Source organism: Rhinolophus ferrumequinum, chromosome 10 (assembly GCF_004115265.2).
Source record: "Rhinolophus ferrumequinum isolate MPI-CBG mRhiFer1 chromosome 10, mRhiFer1_v1.p, whole genome shotgun sequence".
NCBI classification, from domain to species: domain Eukaryota; kingdom Metazoa; phylum Chordata; class Mammalia; order Chiroptera; family Rhinolophidae; genus Rhinolophus; species Rhinolophus ferrumequinum.
The window spans coordinates 51098337-51119384 of record NC_046293.1 but is presented as its reverse complement, the minus strand read 5'-3'; the positions used below and the strand labels follow the sequence as shown (position 1 = coordinate 51119384).

General features: G+C 36.0%; 2 protein-coding genes across 4 annotated transcripts in view; one reads left to right on the top strand and one right to left on the bottom strand.

The window, feature by feature from the left end:
- The window catches only part of LARP4 (La ribonucleoprotein 4), a 61523-nt gene extending 48398 nt beyond the window's left edge, over positions 1 to 13125 (bottom strand). The window contains exon 1 of one of the 3 annotated variants that reach the window (XM_033116720.1): positions 12913 to 13125. In XM_033116720.1, coding sequence (XP_032972611.1) covers positions 12913 to 12930 — 18 coding nt within the window. In that variant the 5' untranslated portion in view covers positions 12931 to 13125. Of the gene's footprint in view, positions 1 to 12355; positions 12496 to 12912 lie in introns of those variants that run through there. The other 2 variants (XM_033116722.1, XM_033116723.1) reach the window with 2 other exon arrangements.
- A 235-nt stretch (positions 13126 to 13360) lies between these two features.
- FAM186A (family with sequence similarity 186 member A) overlaps positions 13361 to 21048 on the top strand; it is a 50401-nt gene continuing 42713 nt past the window's right edge. Inside the window, exons 1-2 of the mRNA XM_033117671.1 lie at positions 13361 to 13438; positions 16488 to 16658. Of these exons, the coding sequence (XP_032973562.1) occupies positions 13361 to 13438; positions 16488 to 16658 (249 nt within the window). The remainder of the gene's footprint in view (positions 13439 to 16487; positions 16659 to 21048) is intronic.

Genomic DNA, 21048 nt, shown 5'->3' with positions numbered 1-21048 from the left:
TCCTGTCTTGTTTTATCTGCTAGGGGCCTGTGAGCAGCCTGGGCTGTCCAGAGGGGCGACCTGGGGCCAAGGCGTGGAGCTGGAGGGCTTGGTCATGCCCTGACACCCTCTGTCAATGAAAACCCCCTGAAGCATTGAAGGGGGAACAGCCTCGTTCACCCCCTTCTATAAAACTCCATACCCCTTTTTGCTCAGGGAGGTTAAGGTTTTTCTAGCCTGACCTCCCACCACTCAAACACGCCAAATAAATTCTAGTAGACCAATTTTGGTCTCCCGCGATTCATTCCTCTGGCCGTGCCTAACAAGTTTTCAAGATATCTAATTCATAATATATCTAAAAAAAGAAGTACTAATATTGTCTTAATAAAGCTAAATTGAAGTATAATTCCAACAATTGAGAAGCAACTATGGTATGACAGGAAAAAATATAACTTTATTTTGCCACCCAGGAATTATGGAATTATTGGCCCCAGTTTTCCCATTTTGAAAAACATAATGCCTACTCTACCAAAACTCCTTATAGTTTCAACACACCTTGTGCACCTAGCTTCATTTGTTTGGGCCACTACTTCCTCCTTCCCTCTTGCTATTTGTATAGAACCTCCATTTGGTTTCTGTAATAGTTCATTTAAATACGTGTTCTTTACAACTACCGTGTTTCCCTGAAAATAAGACCTGGCCAGAAAATCAGCTCTAATGCGTCTTTTGGAGCAAAAATTAATATAAGAAGACTTCTAAATTTTGCTCCAAAAGACGCATTAGAGCTGATTGTCCGGCCAGGTCTTATTTTCAGGGAAACACGGTAGGCAGTAGGCTCAAGGAAGGCAGACTTTAGGTCTTCCTCTTCTATTTCAGTTATTAAACCAGGCAAGGGTAGATCTCCAACTGTCTATTTGAATAAAACAGTATAGGCATATGCGCAAAAAAAGTGAATTACTGTTTAGCAACTGTAATTACCTTTCTAGCATGCCAAACCATCAAACTTGACACACATTTCCTTTTTTTAATGTGATCTGAGTTTAAAATGGAAGTCTTATGTCACAGTGCTTCTTGGCTTTTGGTTTCAGAGCTGCTAAAAATTTTTACAATAACATCAAAGCCAATAATAAAATGCCAAACTTTGCAGGGGATCAGAAGTACCTCTGAAGTAGCATCATTTGAACAATCACATCAAAATCTTAGCTTATAGATGTTAATTCACAATTACCTCATATCATACTTAGCTCAGAGAAGAAACCAACTACTTTTCTTATAATATCACCAGGTAGCCCTGCCAAGACAGGTACCAGGTTCTATTTTAAAATCTCTGCAGAGCAATTTTAGAAAGCAAGTCATGTTTATATTTTCACTATGCAGACATGTGAACAATGTGTACTGTATCAAAAGGATCTTATCAAGGATTTTTATCAGTCAGTATTCAGAATCCACTCTGGCTAAATTAAAGAGAAAGGTAATTTATTAAAGGATAGTGTCACTGTCACTAGAAGTGCTGGGGGAGAAAAAAGAACAGATGCAAAGATAACATCACCCAAAATAATGTTGCAGAAATGGCTTGATGAGGAGATCACTATCCCTGGCACCACCAAGCACTAACTGCCAAAATTCAATTCTATTACAACCTTTACCATTGCCAGTACCAAAGCCACTTCTCCATTAGAGAACCTTGCAACGAGTAACTCCACAGCAAACTGACCACCTCTACTGCCACTCCTGCCTGCAAAATTAAGTCTTGTCTAGAACCCTCATTTCCTTCCATTGTGAATTTTCAAACAGAAGACAGCTGTGGGTGCGTGACTAGTGGCTCTGAGGTAACATGTTTCATCTACCTAGATAGTACACGACAATCTGGGAATTTGAGTTTTGATTAGTATGTACGCTAGGCAGCCCTGGCTGATAATATGGCACTTCTGCAAATATAGAAATCTACTCCTAAATTGGGAGGCCCCAAATATGACAAATATTCACTAAAAGAGATTAAGGCTAATATTGAACATACAAAATATATTATGCCATATATACTTAATTTATAAATAAATACCCAAATATTGGGGGATTATGATAAAAAAGTTACCTTTTACTGATGGGATGTATTATTCCATTAAGCACTTAATAATCAACAAAATAATTAACTAGATGATTTTTAGCAGCGTACTATCCATAAATATGATGTGTCCCTTGCTAGTAGCGCCAATAATCAAAGTGTGTGGTCTATGGCATATAGACAAGCAGCGCCCCGGGCATATTTTCACTAACCTAGTTAAGAGTAAAAGCCAATATACACTCATATGAAGTGTTTCAATGCATGTTGCTCAGTGAAAAGAAAAAAAATCAAGTTGCAAAATAGTTAAGTACTTTGTTTTATCATTTATGTTAACAAACACATAAAATCACCATACAGATAAATATATAGGTATGCAAAGGCAGAAAAGGTCTGGCAGGTTCCAAGACCAACTTATTAACAACAGAACTACAAATTACTAAGCTATTTGCCAAGCAGGGGAAAAGTACAAAGGACAAGCGAGAATAGCTAATTACAAAGTATCATTTTTACCTATTGAACTACTTAAAGCCATTTTCACAACTGTAAAAAGAAACAATCAGTTCACCACTGTAATTCACATAACTTTTCTAAGAGTTGGCAATTTTTACCAAAAGCCTTAAAAATATACATATTTTGGTCTAGAAATTCTACTTGTCAGAAAATCTGCTCAAATGATACACTAAGATATGTAAGTATAAGAATGTTCACGACACTAATTTTATAATAGTGGAAAATTAGAAACATCCAACTGTTAGAATGTGAATGTTTGCAGACCCCCCAAATTCGTGTTGAAATTCTAATGCCCACTGGGAGGTGCTTAAGGTATGGGAGTGGAGCACTCACAAATCGGATTGCACTACTGCCCTTCTGAGAGACCCTAGAGCTCCCTAGCGCCTTTCACCATGTGAGAAGAGAGAAAAGGTACCAGCTATGAACCAAAAATCCTCACCAAACACCAAATCTGCTGGCACCATGATCCTGGACTTCCCAGAAATCAATTTCTAAGGTTTATAAGCTACCCAGAATGTGATACTGTTAGAGCAGCCCCAAATGGTCTAAGACCCCAACTGCAGAGGATTTGTTCACTAACTGTAGTCCAGCCATTTACAGAATATCCTTAAAACTAGACTGTATATAAAACTGGTGAAATCTGAGTAAGTTCTGTGGACTGTACCAATATCAATTTGCTGGTATTTACATCATACGACAGTTACGCAAGGTTTCCAGGGGTAAAAAGTACATAGGACCACCCTGTATATTTTGGGGGCCAACTTCTTGAGAATCTATAATTGTTTCAAAATAAAGTTTTTAAATATTATAGCAGACATGGAAATGTTCACAGAAACTTGGGGGGGAAATAAAACAAATTCCTATCCTATTACAAAAATGATTTAATTTTGTGAAACAATGCACAAACACAGAAAAGACTGGAGAAACTAAAAATCAGTGTTATCACCGATTACTTCTGGGCAGCAGCATTTTTATTTTCATTTTTGTGCTCTTCTGTATTTTTCTACAATTAACATCTATTACTACAATCAGAAAATATATCATGAAACATTTAAGATCCAAATAAAAGACATATCAACTGGTAAAATCACTCTTGGCAAGTGACATAAAACACTATTGTCTTCAAAGAAGAAAGCTTATAGAAGCTACCAGCTGATAAGAAAAGCACAAACAAGCAAAAAGAATTCACAGCAAAAAGTACCCAAAAGCTAATAAACATGGAAAAATGTCCAATTACACTAGTCATTGAAGAATCACAAAATAATTTCACTTTAATCTACATAGTGAATTTTCATAAATGAGAATGTCTGTTGCTGAAAGAGATACAGTAAATTGGGCAGCAGTACAAACTGTCATTAACACTTTTGGAAAGCAATTTGTCAATACTGACTTGAAAAACTTAAAAAATGTTCACTCTGACCCACTACAGTGAATTTTAGCCTAAGGGCTTTATACACAAGAGTGTCCTTTATAAAATTACTCAACATAAAGAAAAACTGAAAACTAAAAATGTCCATCAAAAAAAAGTTGATGCGTTTTTCTGTAACAAGTAGTCTTTAAAATGACACTAATAAATCTGTCAATTTAATTAGAACAGAGGCTTATTTTTTCATTTAAACTCTAGATAACCACGTTTGACTCATCTTTTGTCTAAAGTTTAATAAAGAACTCCATGAAAATCTTTATCTCTTCCACAGAACTAGAAGCCCTTGAAGCTACAGAAAATATCTATTAAAGAATGAAAACTGCCCAAGTGATTACTGAAACTACCTGCCAACACACACATAGTATGCAAACACTTAGACACTCTCAAAAAAAACCTTCAAATTGTCAGAACCAAGACTTAGGGGAAAATCACTATAAATGTGGTTAGCCATTTCTTTGATCATATACATAACCGTATTTGTTTTATTTACCTATTTACTATCAAAAACAGAAATCTCATGCTACTTAACCCTAAAAATGCTGTAAAACAGAAACAAAGTGTATAAATTGATTGAACTTATTTGCTTCATGGCAGATCAATCATCCAAGTTTAATTTTGAAATCTCCAATATTGAGAGGACCACTAAATTACAAGCACTTAAAAAAAAACAAACAGACAGACACAAAACAAACACCTGTCATTTTATCCAGTATAAAACTTCAGGGTCCTAACAAAAGATGCTTAGGAGTATTTTATGGAAAGTAAAAATGAAAATTAAACTGGGAAATAAATTTTCACCCATTCTGACAGAGGATAATAACAAACATTTAGGAAACACTTATTTCATCTCCATAACAACTTCAGTTAAATACCATTATCATCCACATTTGGCAGGTAAGGAAAAAGTTACTTTGCCTGAAGGTCATCTGGCCAGTAAGACAGAGCCAGGATTTGAGCTTTGGCAGTCTGGAGAATAAATAACATGCTACAGTGGCTCTTAGCCACTATATCACAGTTGCTTTAGAGAAAAGTTTTAAAACAACTAGTTACATACATTTAAGGAGTATTATAAATCTCCTCACCAAGCCAAATGGTCCCTGGTCCCACCTCCGCCTAGAGTGGCTAATAATCCAGAAGAAATGGATACAGAAAACAGCCACCAGATAAGAACTATGTAGGGTCCCCCGGGCAGAAGTCAATTCAGGTCTGCAGGGCCAAAGTACAGTTAATTTTCAGTTTAAAACTAAAAAATAAAAAAAGATAATATTCATGGTAGTTTGTGTAAAAAATAAAAATGTACCCTCTAGCACAAAGCATTTATCCTAACCTGAATTGTTTCATCTGCAAGCTACCCAATGGCAGTGACCTTGTTCATGGTCACTGCTCTTTAGTCCTTAAACAATGACTAGCATACAGGAGGCCAACAATAAAATCTGTAGAATGAATTAACATATTAACATACGCTATATGAGCATTTCTCAAACTTTACTGTGCATAAGAATCATCTAGGGATCTTGGTAAAATGCAGATTCCAATTCAGCATCCAGATACAGGGCCAGAGGGTTTGTATTCTAACAAACCCCTGGATAAAGAAAGTTTGCTGGGCCTGCCCGGTGGCACAGGTGGGTGGAGCGCCATGCTCCTAACGCTGAAGGCCCCGGTTCAATTCCCACATGGGCCAGTGAGCTGCACCCTTTACAGCTAAGATTGTGAACAACAGCTCTCCCTGGAGCTGGGCTGCCGTGAGCAGCCGGAGGTTGGCGTGTGCTGCCGCCGGAGGTTGGCGTGTGCTGCCATGGGCTACCGTGTGTTGCCGTGAGTGGCTGGCAGTCAGCGTGAGTGGCCAGTAGTGAGTTGCTGTGTGCTGCAGTGGGCTACCGTGCGCTGCCACGAGTGGCCGGTGTGAGTGGCGGGCAGCCATCGTGAACAGCTGGCAACCAGCGAGTTACTGTGAGTGGCCAACCGACTGGTGGTGACCAGCTGCCTCAGCCGTGGGCAGCACAAAGCTCTTAACACCAGCATGGGCCAGGGAGCTGTGTCCTACACAACTAGACTGAGAAACAATCGTTTGAACTGGAGGTTGGGAGAGGAAGAGGACGGGGAAGAAAGTTTGCTGCTGATCTGGGGCTCCCACTTTGAATACCTAGCAAGGTAACTGGACCACCCTAGGTCATTTCCCCCAAGCTCTCCAAGTTGTCAAGAATCAGAATTCACTTACTCTCCTAGGTCATTTCCCCCAAGCTCTCCAAGTTGTCAAGAATCAGAATTCACTTACTCTCCACTGTGGAAGAAAATCTGAAGTTTATTCATCAAAAAAGATATTACTGCTGGTCCTCTAGTTTCAGAGGCAAAGACAAGACATACATCCATTACTTATATTCCCAAATTCCCATTACTACAAGTAGATGGCATCTGACAATTGCTTAAAAAAATAAAACAAAACTGAGACCTTTCTTGATTAGTGGCTTAACTTAGGGGGTCATGGATTGCAATGAAAATATCAAAACTCAAGACTTCTCCCTAGGAAGTTCTACATGAGATTCAAGAGCCCCCTTATTAAAGATTGAGAACCCTATTAGTAGATATTTACCATTTAAATAATTTAATTAGTCCTCAAAATACTGAGCCATTTTACTTCAAAATGGTTATCTGATAAAGCAAATGGCTAACTATACAAATGAACTAAAAAAACGCCACTAATATCAACATTATAAAACAAAATAGTCCTTTCCAGAAAAGGGCACCTTTTAATTCCTAGGTGTGTATAGTCAAATCAGCCAACTATGTTACTTTCAAATGAAAATGACAAAACTGAGATGAGAGTTATCTTTCATAAGTATATATGAAAGCAGCAGTTCATATACAGTGTTTATGTATCAGATACTATTCTAAGTGCTTTACATTAACTGTAAATTCTCTTAGCAACCATATGAGGTAGATAGTAATAATATCCCCATATATCAGTATTATCCTCAATTTACAAATAAGGAAACTGAGAAACAGGTTAAACAACTTGCCCAAGGTCATATATAATTAGAAAGTGGCCCAGCCTGAGCAGGGAGCCTGGCCCCAGAGTCCACGTTCTTAACCACGCTTTTATACAACCTTGTGTATAAATGTCTTATCATTATTACTCAACCACTGCTTTCTTATTTTTTTTTCCTTCCCCCAACTCAAAAGGCTAGGATAATCCTATTTTTCTTACTTTGCTCAACTACAAATTTTTGTAAATCCTATAAATTTGCATTTCCCATAGCCAATTCAGCAACAAATATTTTAGTACCAACTTACGTACACTGTGTTGCTTTGTTAACGATACGGAAAAAAACTGCCAATAAATACACAGTGAATCTCTGGTCTCTTCTGAAAAATTAAAAATTATCATACAAACTAGGACATTTTTAAGATGAAACAGGATGAGAGACATCTGTTCCAGAAAACAGGTATGCACTGTGACTGTCTAGGACCAAACTACACCTGTTGTGTAGTTTGTGGTGTCTAGTGATATAAAATACTGGCCAATTATGTGCTACAAAAACACTGATTATTCCCGATGTTTCTGCCCTGACACAGAAAATGCTTTTCTCTTCCCTCAATAATCTAGAAACCAAACAACACTTAACTCCTCATCCTTGGAGTCTGGCTTTTTGCCAACAGCTCATACCCTACCCCTAGTCATATTTATGGAAAGTATTCCTCTGTCTTTGGTTTAGAGCCCGTCATTTATAAATACTGAAGTATTTCCTGAACCAAAGATCGGTTCAAACAGTCTGACAAGGTAACAGACAAGGGAGGAAATATGAGTAAGTGATATTCAAAAGTTCCTTTTTCTTACATCTACTTATGTTTATACATTAGGAAAAAATGTTTCCCCCCCAAAAGAGCAAATATAAAGGTCCTATTTACATTTTATAATTTATATTCCTTTAATTTTTGCATGTAAATGAGTCTGTATTATAACATTACTGCAATCTTTTTCCTTATTTTAAAAGTTTTATTTGTCTAATTGAAACTATACTCTTAAACTTCAAAAAAAAAATTTTAATAAGGTAATTACCGTTTGGCTTACCTAGAATCAGAGCAAATTAGTAACAAGGCTGGAATTAGAACTCAAAAAGTCACACATCTCTTAAATCAGTGTTATCTCAATTGTTATAGCAATCACCAGTGCTACTATCATGTAGTTTTGATAATTTCCAAAAATATTTAATATATAAAGCATAAATTTCAGTCATTTTTGAAGGCAACTACTTACATAATGGACAAATTACATCACAATAGTTATTGTGACGATCCCGTGATAGTGTCTGTCAAACCCTTGCCCACCTACACTGTTACAAGGCTTACTACATAAACACCACAAACACAACCCAACTCTGTCAAAAGAAATTATGATTTGAAACATTCATGTCTAGTGTTAAGGTTCACTTCCCCCTGAACAAACCCAAATTGATACAAAGTAGTTGAGTACCCATATTTCCAGTTACTGGTTTTTCACATAGTGTACTTTAAAGCAGCAATAGAATACTTTTATATCTTTATGTTCACTTCTGAGCATTTTATTCCACTTTTCACACTTCAAAAATAACTTCTACTTCACTTTCAGTCCATTATATCTAAAAATATTTTATTTGAAAATGTTTTTATTCATTTTTAAATTCTGCATCAAGTTCTAATAAATATTCCAAAATCAAATTGCTTAAAAACCACTCAGCTATACTCATTTATAATTCTTGGCAATCATTTCACAATTTGTTTAGACACTTTCTTCTTTTCTAAGTCACTTAAAAAAAATCATTTCCTCTAATATATGGTGACAGAAAGAGAACTGACTTTGGGTGGTGAACACATAATGTGAGATATAGATAATGTATTACAGAATTGTACACCTGAAATCTATGTAACTTTACTAACAATTGTTTAATTAAAAAAAAATAATTTCCAATCAGTAATATCCAATAACTTTTTATAAGTGATTATTTAAGTTAATGGGATTAAAAACTGAGTTCTGTGCTTGAAGTGAAAGGCACACTATCTATGATTACTGTAATATAAAATTAATGAAAAATTATCTAGGCAAATATCCTACAATTTTCAGACTAAGGCTAACCTAAAATGTAACATGTTATCACCTAAAAAAAGCAAAATACTTAGGAAGTCAGATAACTTATTTTTAAAAATTATGTAAGATCTGGGAGGGGGCAATGGGGAGTTATTTAATGTGTACAGTTTCAGTTTTGCAAGATGAAGAGTTCTGAAGATGGATGGTGGGGATGGCTGCACAACTATGTAAATGTACTTATTACCACTGAACTGTATACTTAAGATGATAAATTCTGTTATGAGTATTTTACCATAATTAAAAACAATTTTAAAAAGTATGAGTTTTTTTTCCTTAGTCTTTCATTTTTTTTGATTCAAGTTTACTGGGGTGACAACTGTTAGTAAAGTTACATAGATTTCAGGTGTACAATTCTAGTAAATGAGTTATTAAAGCATCTTAAGATGCATAAAAGTCATTGCTACCTAAATAAGTGGTTGTTAAGTATTCATTTTCAGGGAAAAAAATAGAGACAGAAACACAATTAAAACACACACACACACACAAATACACACACACACACACAGAGCCAAACAACTGGAGCAGATATAACTGGCTGAAAATATTAGAGGGGAGAAAATGATCTGAAAAATGAATAAAATGTCAGCAACCATAAAAAACATGAAAAAATTACAAACTGTCTCCTTGGTGCTCAAAGATTTAAATAACTCACTAGCAGCCAGAAGAAGAAAGCTGTTTCAAACGTACAGAATTCGTTTTAATGAAATTTATGTTGGGACATGTTTGGCAATTTTGTGAATTATCCAAACATTTTTACCTCTTTCCAGAAAGCCAGACATTGTGTCTCCTTCAGAAGAGGTGAGAAAAAGACAATAAACTAATGAAGTCAATATAGCCGTATGTCTGCAAGACCAAGTTAAAAAAAGTGACATCTAAGTATTACTTAAAATAGAATTCCTTGTCTGCCTGCAGATTTCTAGTGCAGTATAGCTAAGTAATTTATAGAGTTCTAATTCCAGCTTAAACATTCACTAGCTTTTAATCTTGGGCAAGTTTTTAAAATTCTCTGTGCCTTAGTCTCTTTATCTCTAAAATAATGCTACTTAATCTCCTAAGTAGGCTTGAGTAGATGTATACTACATGCATACATGCAGAAACACTTAACAGGCTTGATACATAGTAAGCGCAATACATACGTATACCACTATTATTATAGCATTACTGTTATCAGTGCTATTATCTATCCCTAGTTAAGCTGGGTTCTGCCTAAAAATGTACTCAAAGTAAAAGATCCCGAACACAACTGCAGAGGACTCACAGATCCCAGATTAGAGCGATCCTACCAAAGTAACTTGGTTTATAGTAAAGTGGTTCTTAACCTCTCTGTACTATGGACCTATTTAATAGTCCAATTAACCTATGGATCTCTTCTCAGAATGTTTTTAAATATATGAAATACACAGGATCACAAAATAAACCAATTATATTATAGTCATCAAGATGTTTTTAAATTTAGTAACAAATGTGCTTTACTATTAAGTAACATTTTTAAGAGTAATGAGGGTAAACAATATTTCAAGATTATCTGCAAAAACTGTATTATATATAGAAATATTTATCTTGTGGCATTCACTGAAATTTCAAGAATTTTCAATTCTAGATTTCAATCAGATGCTAGTGGGAAAAAAAACAGGCAACTTTTTTTTCCTCAACCAAGTTCATGGACTTCCTCAATTCTATCTAGGGACCCAGAGTAAGAACCCCTGATTTAGAGGAAAAGTGCAAAAAATAAATTTTGGGACCTGAGACTTATGTTCTAGAAGCTAGACTTCAGACTTTAGTCTTCACATTATTCACACCTGAATGACCTTAGACATCAAACTTCTGAGCTTGGGTTCACTGGTTTAAAAATAATTCCTATACCATGAGGTTATAAAGATCAAATGATAGTTAACAAAATGCCAATAACCAGTGGGATTTTTTTTTTTTACTGATTTTAACATATATTCAGTCCCAAGTATTTAGTGACATTGTTAATTTTTTATAAAACTCATTATAAGAAAAATTTTAAACCACTTACTGATTCACACAAAAAAAAGTGATTCAAGGAAACATTGATTTTATGTAACAGTTTAGTGAGAGCCATGATTTGGCATATAGAATGACCTGTATCTAAATCTTAATTCCACTACTTTACTTTTACTAAGTTACTTAACCTCTCCACTTCAGTTTTCTCACCTGTAAAACATTGCATTGTTGTTTTAGAAACAAGAAAAGATCTTAAACACTCAATAAATGAAGCTACTATTAAAGTTCACATTTTAACAAAGCCAAAGGAATCAATTTGGAACTCAAAAGTTTATTTTGGAATTCATGTCGATATAAATACAATTTCACAGGCTTTCTTTTGTCCTGCAAAACACATACACACTTGAAACCTGCGGCATTTGCACGGCATAACATTCCTAACACAAACTGGCACTGCTTAAAATCATATCTGATTTCTTATTTCTGCCTAAAGGAAAACAACAGTGAGGATACAATCGGTAAATAGAAGGGCTCAGTAATTTTAAATCTTTTTATGCCTTACTTGGAATGTTACAATGAATGTTTATTATCAATGTTGGACATACTCTAAGGTAGCTGTGTCAATTTAAAACCCAATTTAAAGATCCCACATTTACCAGTGACACTGATTCGATTTTTAAAGCGAGAGTATGTATTTACTTTACGCCGTAATATTACGGAATAAGATCCCTCCCTTCCTCCAAAAAAACGCCATAGACTGGCCCCAGCTCCCCGATCCACTATACGCAACCTGTAAATTCCTTCCCTCATTGAAAAGATTCTTTTTATGGGCATAGTTAACAAGTGCCGAGTTGCGAAGTTGCAGCTTTGCTGGTTTGACGTTTTCACAATGCAAGAACAATATGATCTGGAATATACTCAAAGCATTAGCCAGGCAGTCAGCTGATGCTCACTGCACACAAGAGAAAGACAGAAATAAGAGAAATTAAACCTCGTATTTGTGTAAGGCAGGTATCCACTACTTTTAAAATCAAAATAGGCCAACAACAGAGTTCCTTAAAGTAATAAAAGTATTTCTATTGTTAAACAACAATACAAAAAAAAAATCTTCCCGCAGAGTAGGTTTCTCTCATTCTTGGAATTTTCCTTGTAAAGGGCTTTCGTCGGTTCATAAAACCAACTCCTCACCCCCCCAGCCGCAGCTTGAGTAACTTTTACAAAAGGTCAAAGCGGTGCCTTTCAAGGCTTCCAAACCCTATTGGCTTCTCCTCCGTTCACAGTAACTTACTTTCCGCCCACAGAACGTTCCAGAGACCGAGGGACTAGGACCAAACAAAATTTGGTGAGGGTTGTTAAAAAGAGGCTTTCAACTTTCTTTTCAAAACACTTCTACCGAATTCCAGCGTCCTCCCTCCGCGGCCCCACATGTTGCTCGCCTCCCTCCCAGAGGGCCCCGCGAGGCCTCGCTTCACCCCCCAGAACGCGCCCACCTGATTACCCTTTTCTCCGCAGACTCCGCCCCCTCCCCCTCCCCCGCCTGTTTGCCTCCTTTAGGAGATCCATATGGGACACTTCCCCCTTCCTCTGATCCTCACCCCACACCCGACAAGCCTCGATTCTCCCCCTTCTATGTTCCCCGACTCCGGCCCTCACATCCCACAGCTTCGGAAAGTGTTGTGAGAGTGCAAAGTGGAGCCGCAGGCCTGCACGGCCCAGGTGCTGTGTCAGCCTATCTGCCGGCTCCGCGGCGTGTACGGCCTGGAAAGTCACATGGCGGTGGGACCGGCCGGCGTCTGCACACTCTTGCTCCCTTCGGAGCAGGACGAGATTACCGAGTCCACTCACCTCCACGAAGAGCAACATGTCTTCCCCCTTTCGGCCCAATCCTTCTCGCCGCTGCTACTCCAACTGTACAGGCCCGAGCCCCAAACGCTAGGATAAGGACACTCGCCTGGCCCCTCCACCCGGCAGTGGACCCGGCTCCTCCCCCGCCGTCAGCCGCTGCGGCCTGACCCGCCCAGTCCCACCTCCCTTGAAACAGCAACTGTTTCCGGTTCTAAAGAACAATTGCTTCCGGGAGAAGAGACAATCTTCGGGGTGCTCAACTTTTGCACCACCTTTTCCCGCAGCAGCATGGAAAGTACTATCATCTGCCCTGGGAGGAAGAGGGAAGCGATCAGAGGAAGGCACCATTCTGTGCTACGGGGGTGTGTAAAAGTCGTACTGCGTTTTATCCATTGCCAAACAGATAACTAATAATTTCGTAGTTTTCATAGCTCAAAATCTAGATGTGATGAAGAGCCGAGTTTGTGCGAAGTGTTCTGAAGGAACGCCCAACGCTGCCGAAAAGGTGGTGGATAACAGAAAAAAAGTAGAGGAAAAGAAAAAGCACTAATAGTAAATATATTAATAGCAGCTGCTGTATATTAAATGCTTACTATGTGTTTGGCAGTCTAAGTATTTTACATGAATTAATCTGAAAACAATCATATGCAATATATACTATTATCCCCATTTTATCAGTTAAAGAAGCCCTCTAGAAGGGCGGGTTTCTCTTAGACACACCTTTAAAGAACTTTGCCCCACGTTCGCTTGAATCGGGTGCCCACATCTCTGCTTAATATAATGCTACTTAATAACACTTAGTTTGGATAGTCTCTTCTTGGTGTTCTGCCGTCAATTCAAATGAAATATAATTTTTAAAATTTCGTTATCTTTATAATTTTGTTAGATGATCCAAATTCCTTATCTTTAACAATACCTAGTAGGATTTATTCCTCCCTTGTCAGCCTCACTTCTATATCCTAGTTCAGACCCTCATCTTTTGAAATAGTCATGTCTTGATCTTCTCCAATGGATTTTTTCCCATTCTATTATTTCAAAAATCTTCCTAAATTGAAGGTTTCACTTTCACCAAAACTGCTGTTATTTGCTTTCAAGACCATTCTGATCCCACATAATCTACCTTACTTTAGCTCAAATGAATCTCCTTAGGTGCTAAATTAATTCCCCCATCAAATTGCTAGTATTTGTGTTTCATACTCTCCCTAATCTGATCCCCAGTAAACTCAACATTACTTCATCCCAATTAAACCGATCTCCTCACTTTTCCCCTGAAGCACAAACTCAGCACTCACCTCCAAAGCCATGGCTTAAAGGGTCTTCCTTATCTGGAATGGCTTCATTTGTCAATCAACCTTCTCTCTCCATGAGGTTTTCCCAATGCTCCCCACAGATCTCTTCTTCATGTCCCTTGTTAGCACTTGAATATAATATTATATTCTATCTTAAATCATTTTCCTTTTTTGTTTGTTTTCTAGTTGCATCACAAGTACCGTATCATATTCTTCACAGTTTAGGATGATGGTAGCCACATAGTTGTGTCTCAACAAATGCTTGTCAAATTGAAAGGGAGGGAGAGAGATTTTAAATTTGCTTTAAAAAGTCTTCATTTCCAGTTGCTGACAAATTCCATGATGCATAAACAATATGAGAGAAAGAGAGAACACAATAATGCTAAATTAGTTTAGTTGACAAGCATGTAGACAGCTTTGTGAATGCCTATTGGAGTAACCAATGTAAAGAAATCAAGAGAAATGAAAGTTATTTAAGGGTCTCACAATCTAATATTATCAACAAAGTACTTAAACGGATTAATTGATAATCTCAAGAAATGCCGGACAATGATGGGTATTTTTATCAAACCTCACATTTATAAAAATAAATAATTCTCCTTAATTGTCGTCCTTTCAGAAAACATGAAGTTCCTTGAATAGACTTACTTGTGATTTACAGGAAAGGGGGGAGTAATATTTTATGGCTAGGGGCAGAGTGGGCCTAACAATACAAGGAAGTATTCTGGGGCTTAGAAAAGTTTCCATAAGAAGAATCTGAAACTATAATGGATATCCAAATGTTAGACAGTTTCTGTGAGGAACTGAGGAAGAATATACCAAATGTTAGAAAAAGAAAACTAAGTACAGCATCTGGTTTTGAGAAGTTCACCAACTAGTAGATAGAGACAAATAATAGTTCTACTTCGATGAGTTAAGTACTATAATAGAAAGTTTACAAAGTGATTTGGAAACACAGAGGAGGGAGTAACTTAGACAAAGGATCTTAATTAAAGAGAAGGAAAAAGATCTAATTTGCTCTCGCTAAATATACTGGTATTTTTAAAAGACAACTACTTGATGATCCTCTGCCTCCCTTTCTCTGAAGGCCTGAAATATATATATTGTTTAACTTTACAAGTTTACAACAAGGACTCAACATAGGACTAAGTTCACAATAAGTATTCAAATAGGAAGTTCTTGTAGAGAACATCCAAAACTTGTATAAAATCTAAAACCTACAAAATGATATTATATAGTTTATGAATACATATACCTGTAGTAAAACCATATAAATATAGACTAGACATAAATACATCCAATTCATGATTGTCATTGCCTCTAAAAAGGGATAGAGGGGAAGGAAGGAATTTGGGGAGAACACCAAAGGGGTCTTCAATGTTATCTCTAATGCTTTATTTAAAAATATCTGAGGCACATATGACAAAAATGTTAATATTCAATCCAGGTGATAGACACATGGCTATATGTTATAGTATATATACATATGTTATATGTCATTTTTCATATCTTTGTAAATTAAAAATTAAGCTACACAGCCAACAAAACTACCCTGTCCTTGAATTCCTCCAGTCTCCTAAATCCTTTCATGTCCTCTGCAATCAAGGAAGCTGCCCAAAGCACTCCTCTTTCAGTTAAAAAGCAGCCCTAGCGTTCCCTTCAATTTCTGGAGTCAACTATGGAACTTCAAAGCCTCTTCAGTCAGGTTCCTTGAAAAAACAGGTAACTAGGTAGTGCAAAGAGCATGATAATCGTTCAAAGAACACCTTCCAAGTTACAGCATGTCTAGCAAAAGTTGAAGGGCAGCTGAGGAAGTTGTAACACAAGTATTCCATTACAGGCTGAAAAATTCTTAAGTAAAACTTGAAGAAGAGTTACTTGAAGGGAGTTACATTTGATACACTGGATCTTGAATTCTAACAGCTAGATTTTAAGCTCATGTAAGCGGGCTATTTCTTCTGTTTCTTTTATCGTTCCTGTTGTCTAGTCTTTTCCTACCCACCCTCCCCCCTCACCCTTCTACCATCACAGCATATAGAATGCCTAGTTCTCTGCATATACTAAGCACTCTTTAAATGTTTGAGTCAACAATAATGTCACAATGGGCCTATTATGACATCACCAGGAATGGAACACCATGGTTAGCAACCAATTAGTAGCAGGGTAAATCACAACCCTTGGAAGCGGAAAAAAACCTCTTCTAGCTTTTTTCTACACATTTGTTAGCATTTGCTTATATTCTGTGGAAAGAAGAAATAAAAGAAAATCACTCAACTTTTCAAAATATTTACCAAAATGCAAAATGAGACAAAAGATGAATCTGAATCAGAAAATGAAGTTATGGATCCCATCATGTCCAGAATAGCCCAATCAATGGTCTCTAAACTTGAGATCCCAGACACAGCACAGCAAATCATCTCTAAGATTGAGCAAGCAAAACTCTTTCGAGCCAGACAGGTAGGTAGTAAATGAGAAGTTTACAGGATGCAACTTTTTTTAACTTTCCATGACCAGCTACAGGTTTTTTTTTTAGAACTTACATTATTTGCATGATATTTGACTGTTTTGAGGTAACGTTGAGCTCAAATGACGATTTCTCCTGACTATGGATTACAAGCTCCAATTTTATGTTAATATCTTTCACTTTAATATCGGAATTAATCAAGTTTTAGAGAAATAAATCACATGTGCTACTGAGTGATTTGGACACAAAGAAAAATTAAAATCCATTGCCAATTTTGATATCTAATTTTAATCAATAGTTTTCATTTGTTCACAACTGAGTTTTTATCAAATAACTATTAATAAAGAGAAACATAGATTAATTTGAACTCTAGTTCCTTTTGTTTCCACTGAACATTTTTTGGAAGAGGGGTTTATTGGCCAAGAGAAATACAAAGCAATTAAAAAAGAGTTTAAATAATATATCAAATAGACTCCCAAACAATTAAGGCAGTGCTGTACTCTAATCTCAGATAGAATGCAACAAAATCAGTCAGGTTAACAAATTAACTCAGAGGCAGTTCTTTCCTACTTTCGGAAGTGCTGAATGGGTACATGTACTTTCTCATTCACCAGGTAGATTTACCGGAGTTCCAACTCCCCACAACTAGCAACAGTAACACAGTGTTTGCTTCTAATAGCTTCACTGAGGTGTAATTGCCATACAATAGAATGTGTATTTTTAAAGTATGTTTTAATATACATGAACTCCCGTGAAACCATCACAATCAACAATGAATTTACCCATCACCCCCAAAAGTTTTCACTCCCACACACCCTTCTTTGCCCCACCCCCACCAATCTGCTTTGTTACTATAGATTATTTTTCATTTTAAAAGAATTTTATATAAGTGGAATCATACAATATCTACTTTCTTCTGTCTTCTTTCACCTAGCATAATTATTTTGAGATTCATCCACATTCTCGCATATATAAATAGTTCATTCCTTTTTATTGCTTGAGTATTTTTCCATGAGATGGGCATTTGGGTTATTTCAGGTTTGGGGTTATTACAAATAAAGCTGCTATGAACATTCGTGTATTTATTTGTAACTTTTGAATATATGTTTTGTTTCTTTTGGATAAACACCTAGGTTTGGAATGGCTGGGTCATGTGGCCAAATGGCTGGGTCATTTACAAACTTTTAAAACATAAATATACTATTTTATATTCCCACAGGCAGTATATGATATTTTCAATTGCTCCACATCTTTATCAACACTTAGTATTGTCAATCTTTTTAAATTTAGCCATTCAAAAAGGTGTAGAATAGTATCTCATTGTGGTTTTAATTTGTGCTTTCATAATGACTCATGATTTTGAGCATCTTTCCAAGAGTTTATTTGCACTCATGCCTTCTTTGGTAGTTCAATTATTTTGCCCATTTTTTAAATGGAGTCGTCTGTGTTTTGAGTATTCTTATGTATTTTAAATACAACTCCTTTATCAGATAGGTGATATGAAAAATTTTTTTTCCCATTCTGCAGCTTGTCTTTTTTTTTTTTTTTAACTAATAGTGTCTTTTAAAGAATGAAATCTCTGAGTCCAATTTGTCAATGTTGCTTTTATGGACCATGCTTTTGATGTAGTATATAAGCAATGTTGCCTAATCCAAGGTCACAAACATATTCTCCTATGTATTTTTCTAGGAGTTTTCTACATTTAGATTTTATATTTAGGTCTATGTTTCATTTTTGTATGTGATATCAGATATAGATCGAGGGTTTTTTTTTTTTAACAATTATTCTGGCTCCATTTGTTGAAAATACTATCCTTTCTTCATTGAATTGCATTTGCACCTTTAGTGAAAAATCAGTTGACCATATATGTGTGAGTTAATGGACTCTGTGGTCTGTTCTCTTGATCTATTTGTCTACCTTTATGCCAGTACCACAGTGTCTTGATTACTGAGGTTGTATAATAATTCTTGAAATCACATAGTTTTAGTTCTCCAATTTTGTTACTTTTCAATTATGCCCAACATCTTTTCTCATATCTTTCTTTTACCCCCTTTTCCTTGCCTTGGGCTTCTTTCTGTGGAGTGACACATTCAAACATTCATAAACCTAAAAACTGTCTTTATCCACACTGCTTTCTCCCTTTGCATTTCCATATAAAATTTAGTATCTGTCAAATTCTACCAGAAAAATAAAATAGGCTCCTGGTGTCTTGATTGGGATTATGTTGAATTTATAGATAAATTTGGGGAGAATTAAAATCTTATCAATATTGTCCTCTGACCCCTGAATATAGCATATCTCTTCGTTTAGTTAGGTCTCATTTTTCTCAGAAGTGCTTTGCAGTTTTCAATGTATAGGTCTTGCATACCTTTTGTGAGATTTATCCCTAAGTATTTCGTTTTTCTATACTGTTGTTTTTAATTACCATTCTCAATGTTCACAACTAATTCATAGAAAGACAATAGATTTTTGTGTATTGATCTTGTATACTGAAACCCAGTTATTCCTCATAGATTTTCTTTGTACATTCTTTGGGAGTTTCTACATATACAATCCTGTCATATGCTAACAGACAGTTTTATTTCCTCCTTTTAAAACCGTGTGCATTTAAACTTCATTCTTCGCTTACTGATTAGGCTAGGCCGTCCCATATTAAGTTGAATAGATGTGATGAGACATCCTTACTTTGTTCTTGATGTTAGGGGAAAGCATTCGGTCTTCCATCATTAAGTATGATAGTAGCTGTATATATTTTATAATGCTTTTCATCAAGTTGGGGAGATTCTTTTTCCTAGTTTGCCAAGATTTTTAATCAGGAATAAATATTGGGATGTATTTTTATTCAATAATTATATAGAAGTTGGGGGAGGGGAAGAAATTAAACCCAGAGAATATAGAATGAAGAAAACAATAAAAATTAAGAGCATTAATTAATAGAAAATAAAAACACAATGAAGAGACTTAAGAAAGCTAACAGATGATTCTATGAGAAGTTTAAGTGAAAAATCTTTGTAACAGTTGACTTGGGGACAGTAATTTAGAAAGCTTAGGTAAAATGGAAAATTTTCTAGGGAAAAAAATATATACGATCAATCTTAGAATCATGTGCCTCTACCCCACAAAAACATGACATCAGGGCCTAATTTTTGGGAAACTGTAAATATTACCTTAGAAAAGAGGTCTTTGCAGATGTGGTTAAATTAAGGAGAGTATCCTGGATTTTTCTAGGTGGGCCATAATGCAATCACAAGTGTCCTTATAAAAGGGAGACAGAGGGAGATTTGACATATAGACAGAAGGCAATGTGAAGACAGAGCAGAGATTTGGCCTTAAAGGTTTGGAGTGTGTGGCTACAGCCAAGAAATGATGACAGCCACCAGAAGCTGTAAGGGGCAAGAAATGGATTCTGCCCAAGAGCATTCAGAGGAAGTGTGGCCCTACTGACACCTTGATGGCAGCCCAGTGACAGATTTCAGACATATGGCCTCCAGAACTGTGAGAGAATAAATTTCTGGGTTTTTTTTAAATATCATGTTTGTGTAAATTTGTTACAGCAGCCATAGGAAACTAACACAAAAAGTGAAGGCAAGTATAAAAAGGATAATATATTATGTTGAAGTAAGGTTTGTTCCAGGAAATATATTGTGTTATTCGCCATGTTGACAGGTTAAAGGAGAAAACCGTAAGATCAACCCAATAGCTGTAAAAATAAAATGCATTTGTTAAATTCAATTAATACATATCTTTTAGCAAACTAGGAATAGAAGGAAATACCCTTAACTGGATAAATTATACCTATGAAAAATTTATAGGAAACATCATATTTAATAGCATATTAAAATTATACCCTTTAAAATGTAGATAAAGACAGAGATTCCCACTTTTATGACTTTTAATCTCATGGTTCTGGAAATTCTAGCCAACACATTGAGACTAAAAGACAGAAAGAATGAGGATTGGGAAGATTTGAAAATTGTTATTTGTCAAAGATATGATTATCAAAAAAAAAAAAAAAGATATGATTATCACACACACACACACAAACACACACAAACACAGAAGAATCTACAAAATATTACAATTATCAAAAAGCCTAAAAGGTTACTGAATATAAGAGCAATGCAATAAATCAATTTCTTTTCTATATGCTGCCGAGACACAGAAATGTTAAGAAAATACACCATTTATAGTATCAATAGAAATATAGGCACTGTCTTAGTCAGTTAGGGCTGCTATAACAAAGTACCATAAACTAGGTGGCTTATAAACAAAAGAAATTTATTTCTCACAGTTCTGGAGGCTGAAAGTCTAAGATCAGGATACCAGCAAATTCTGGTGAGAGCCCTCTCACAGGTTGCAAACTAATGACTTCTTGCTGCATCC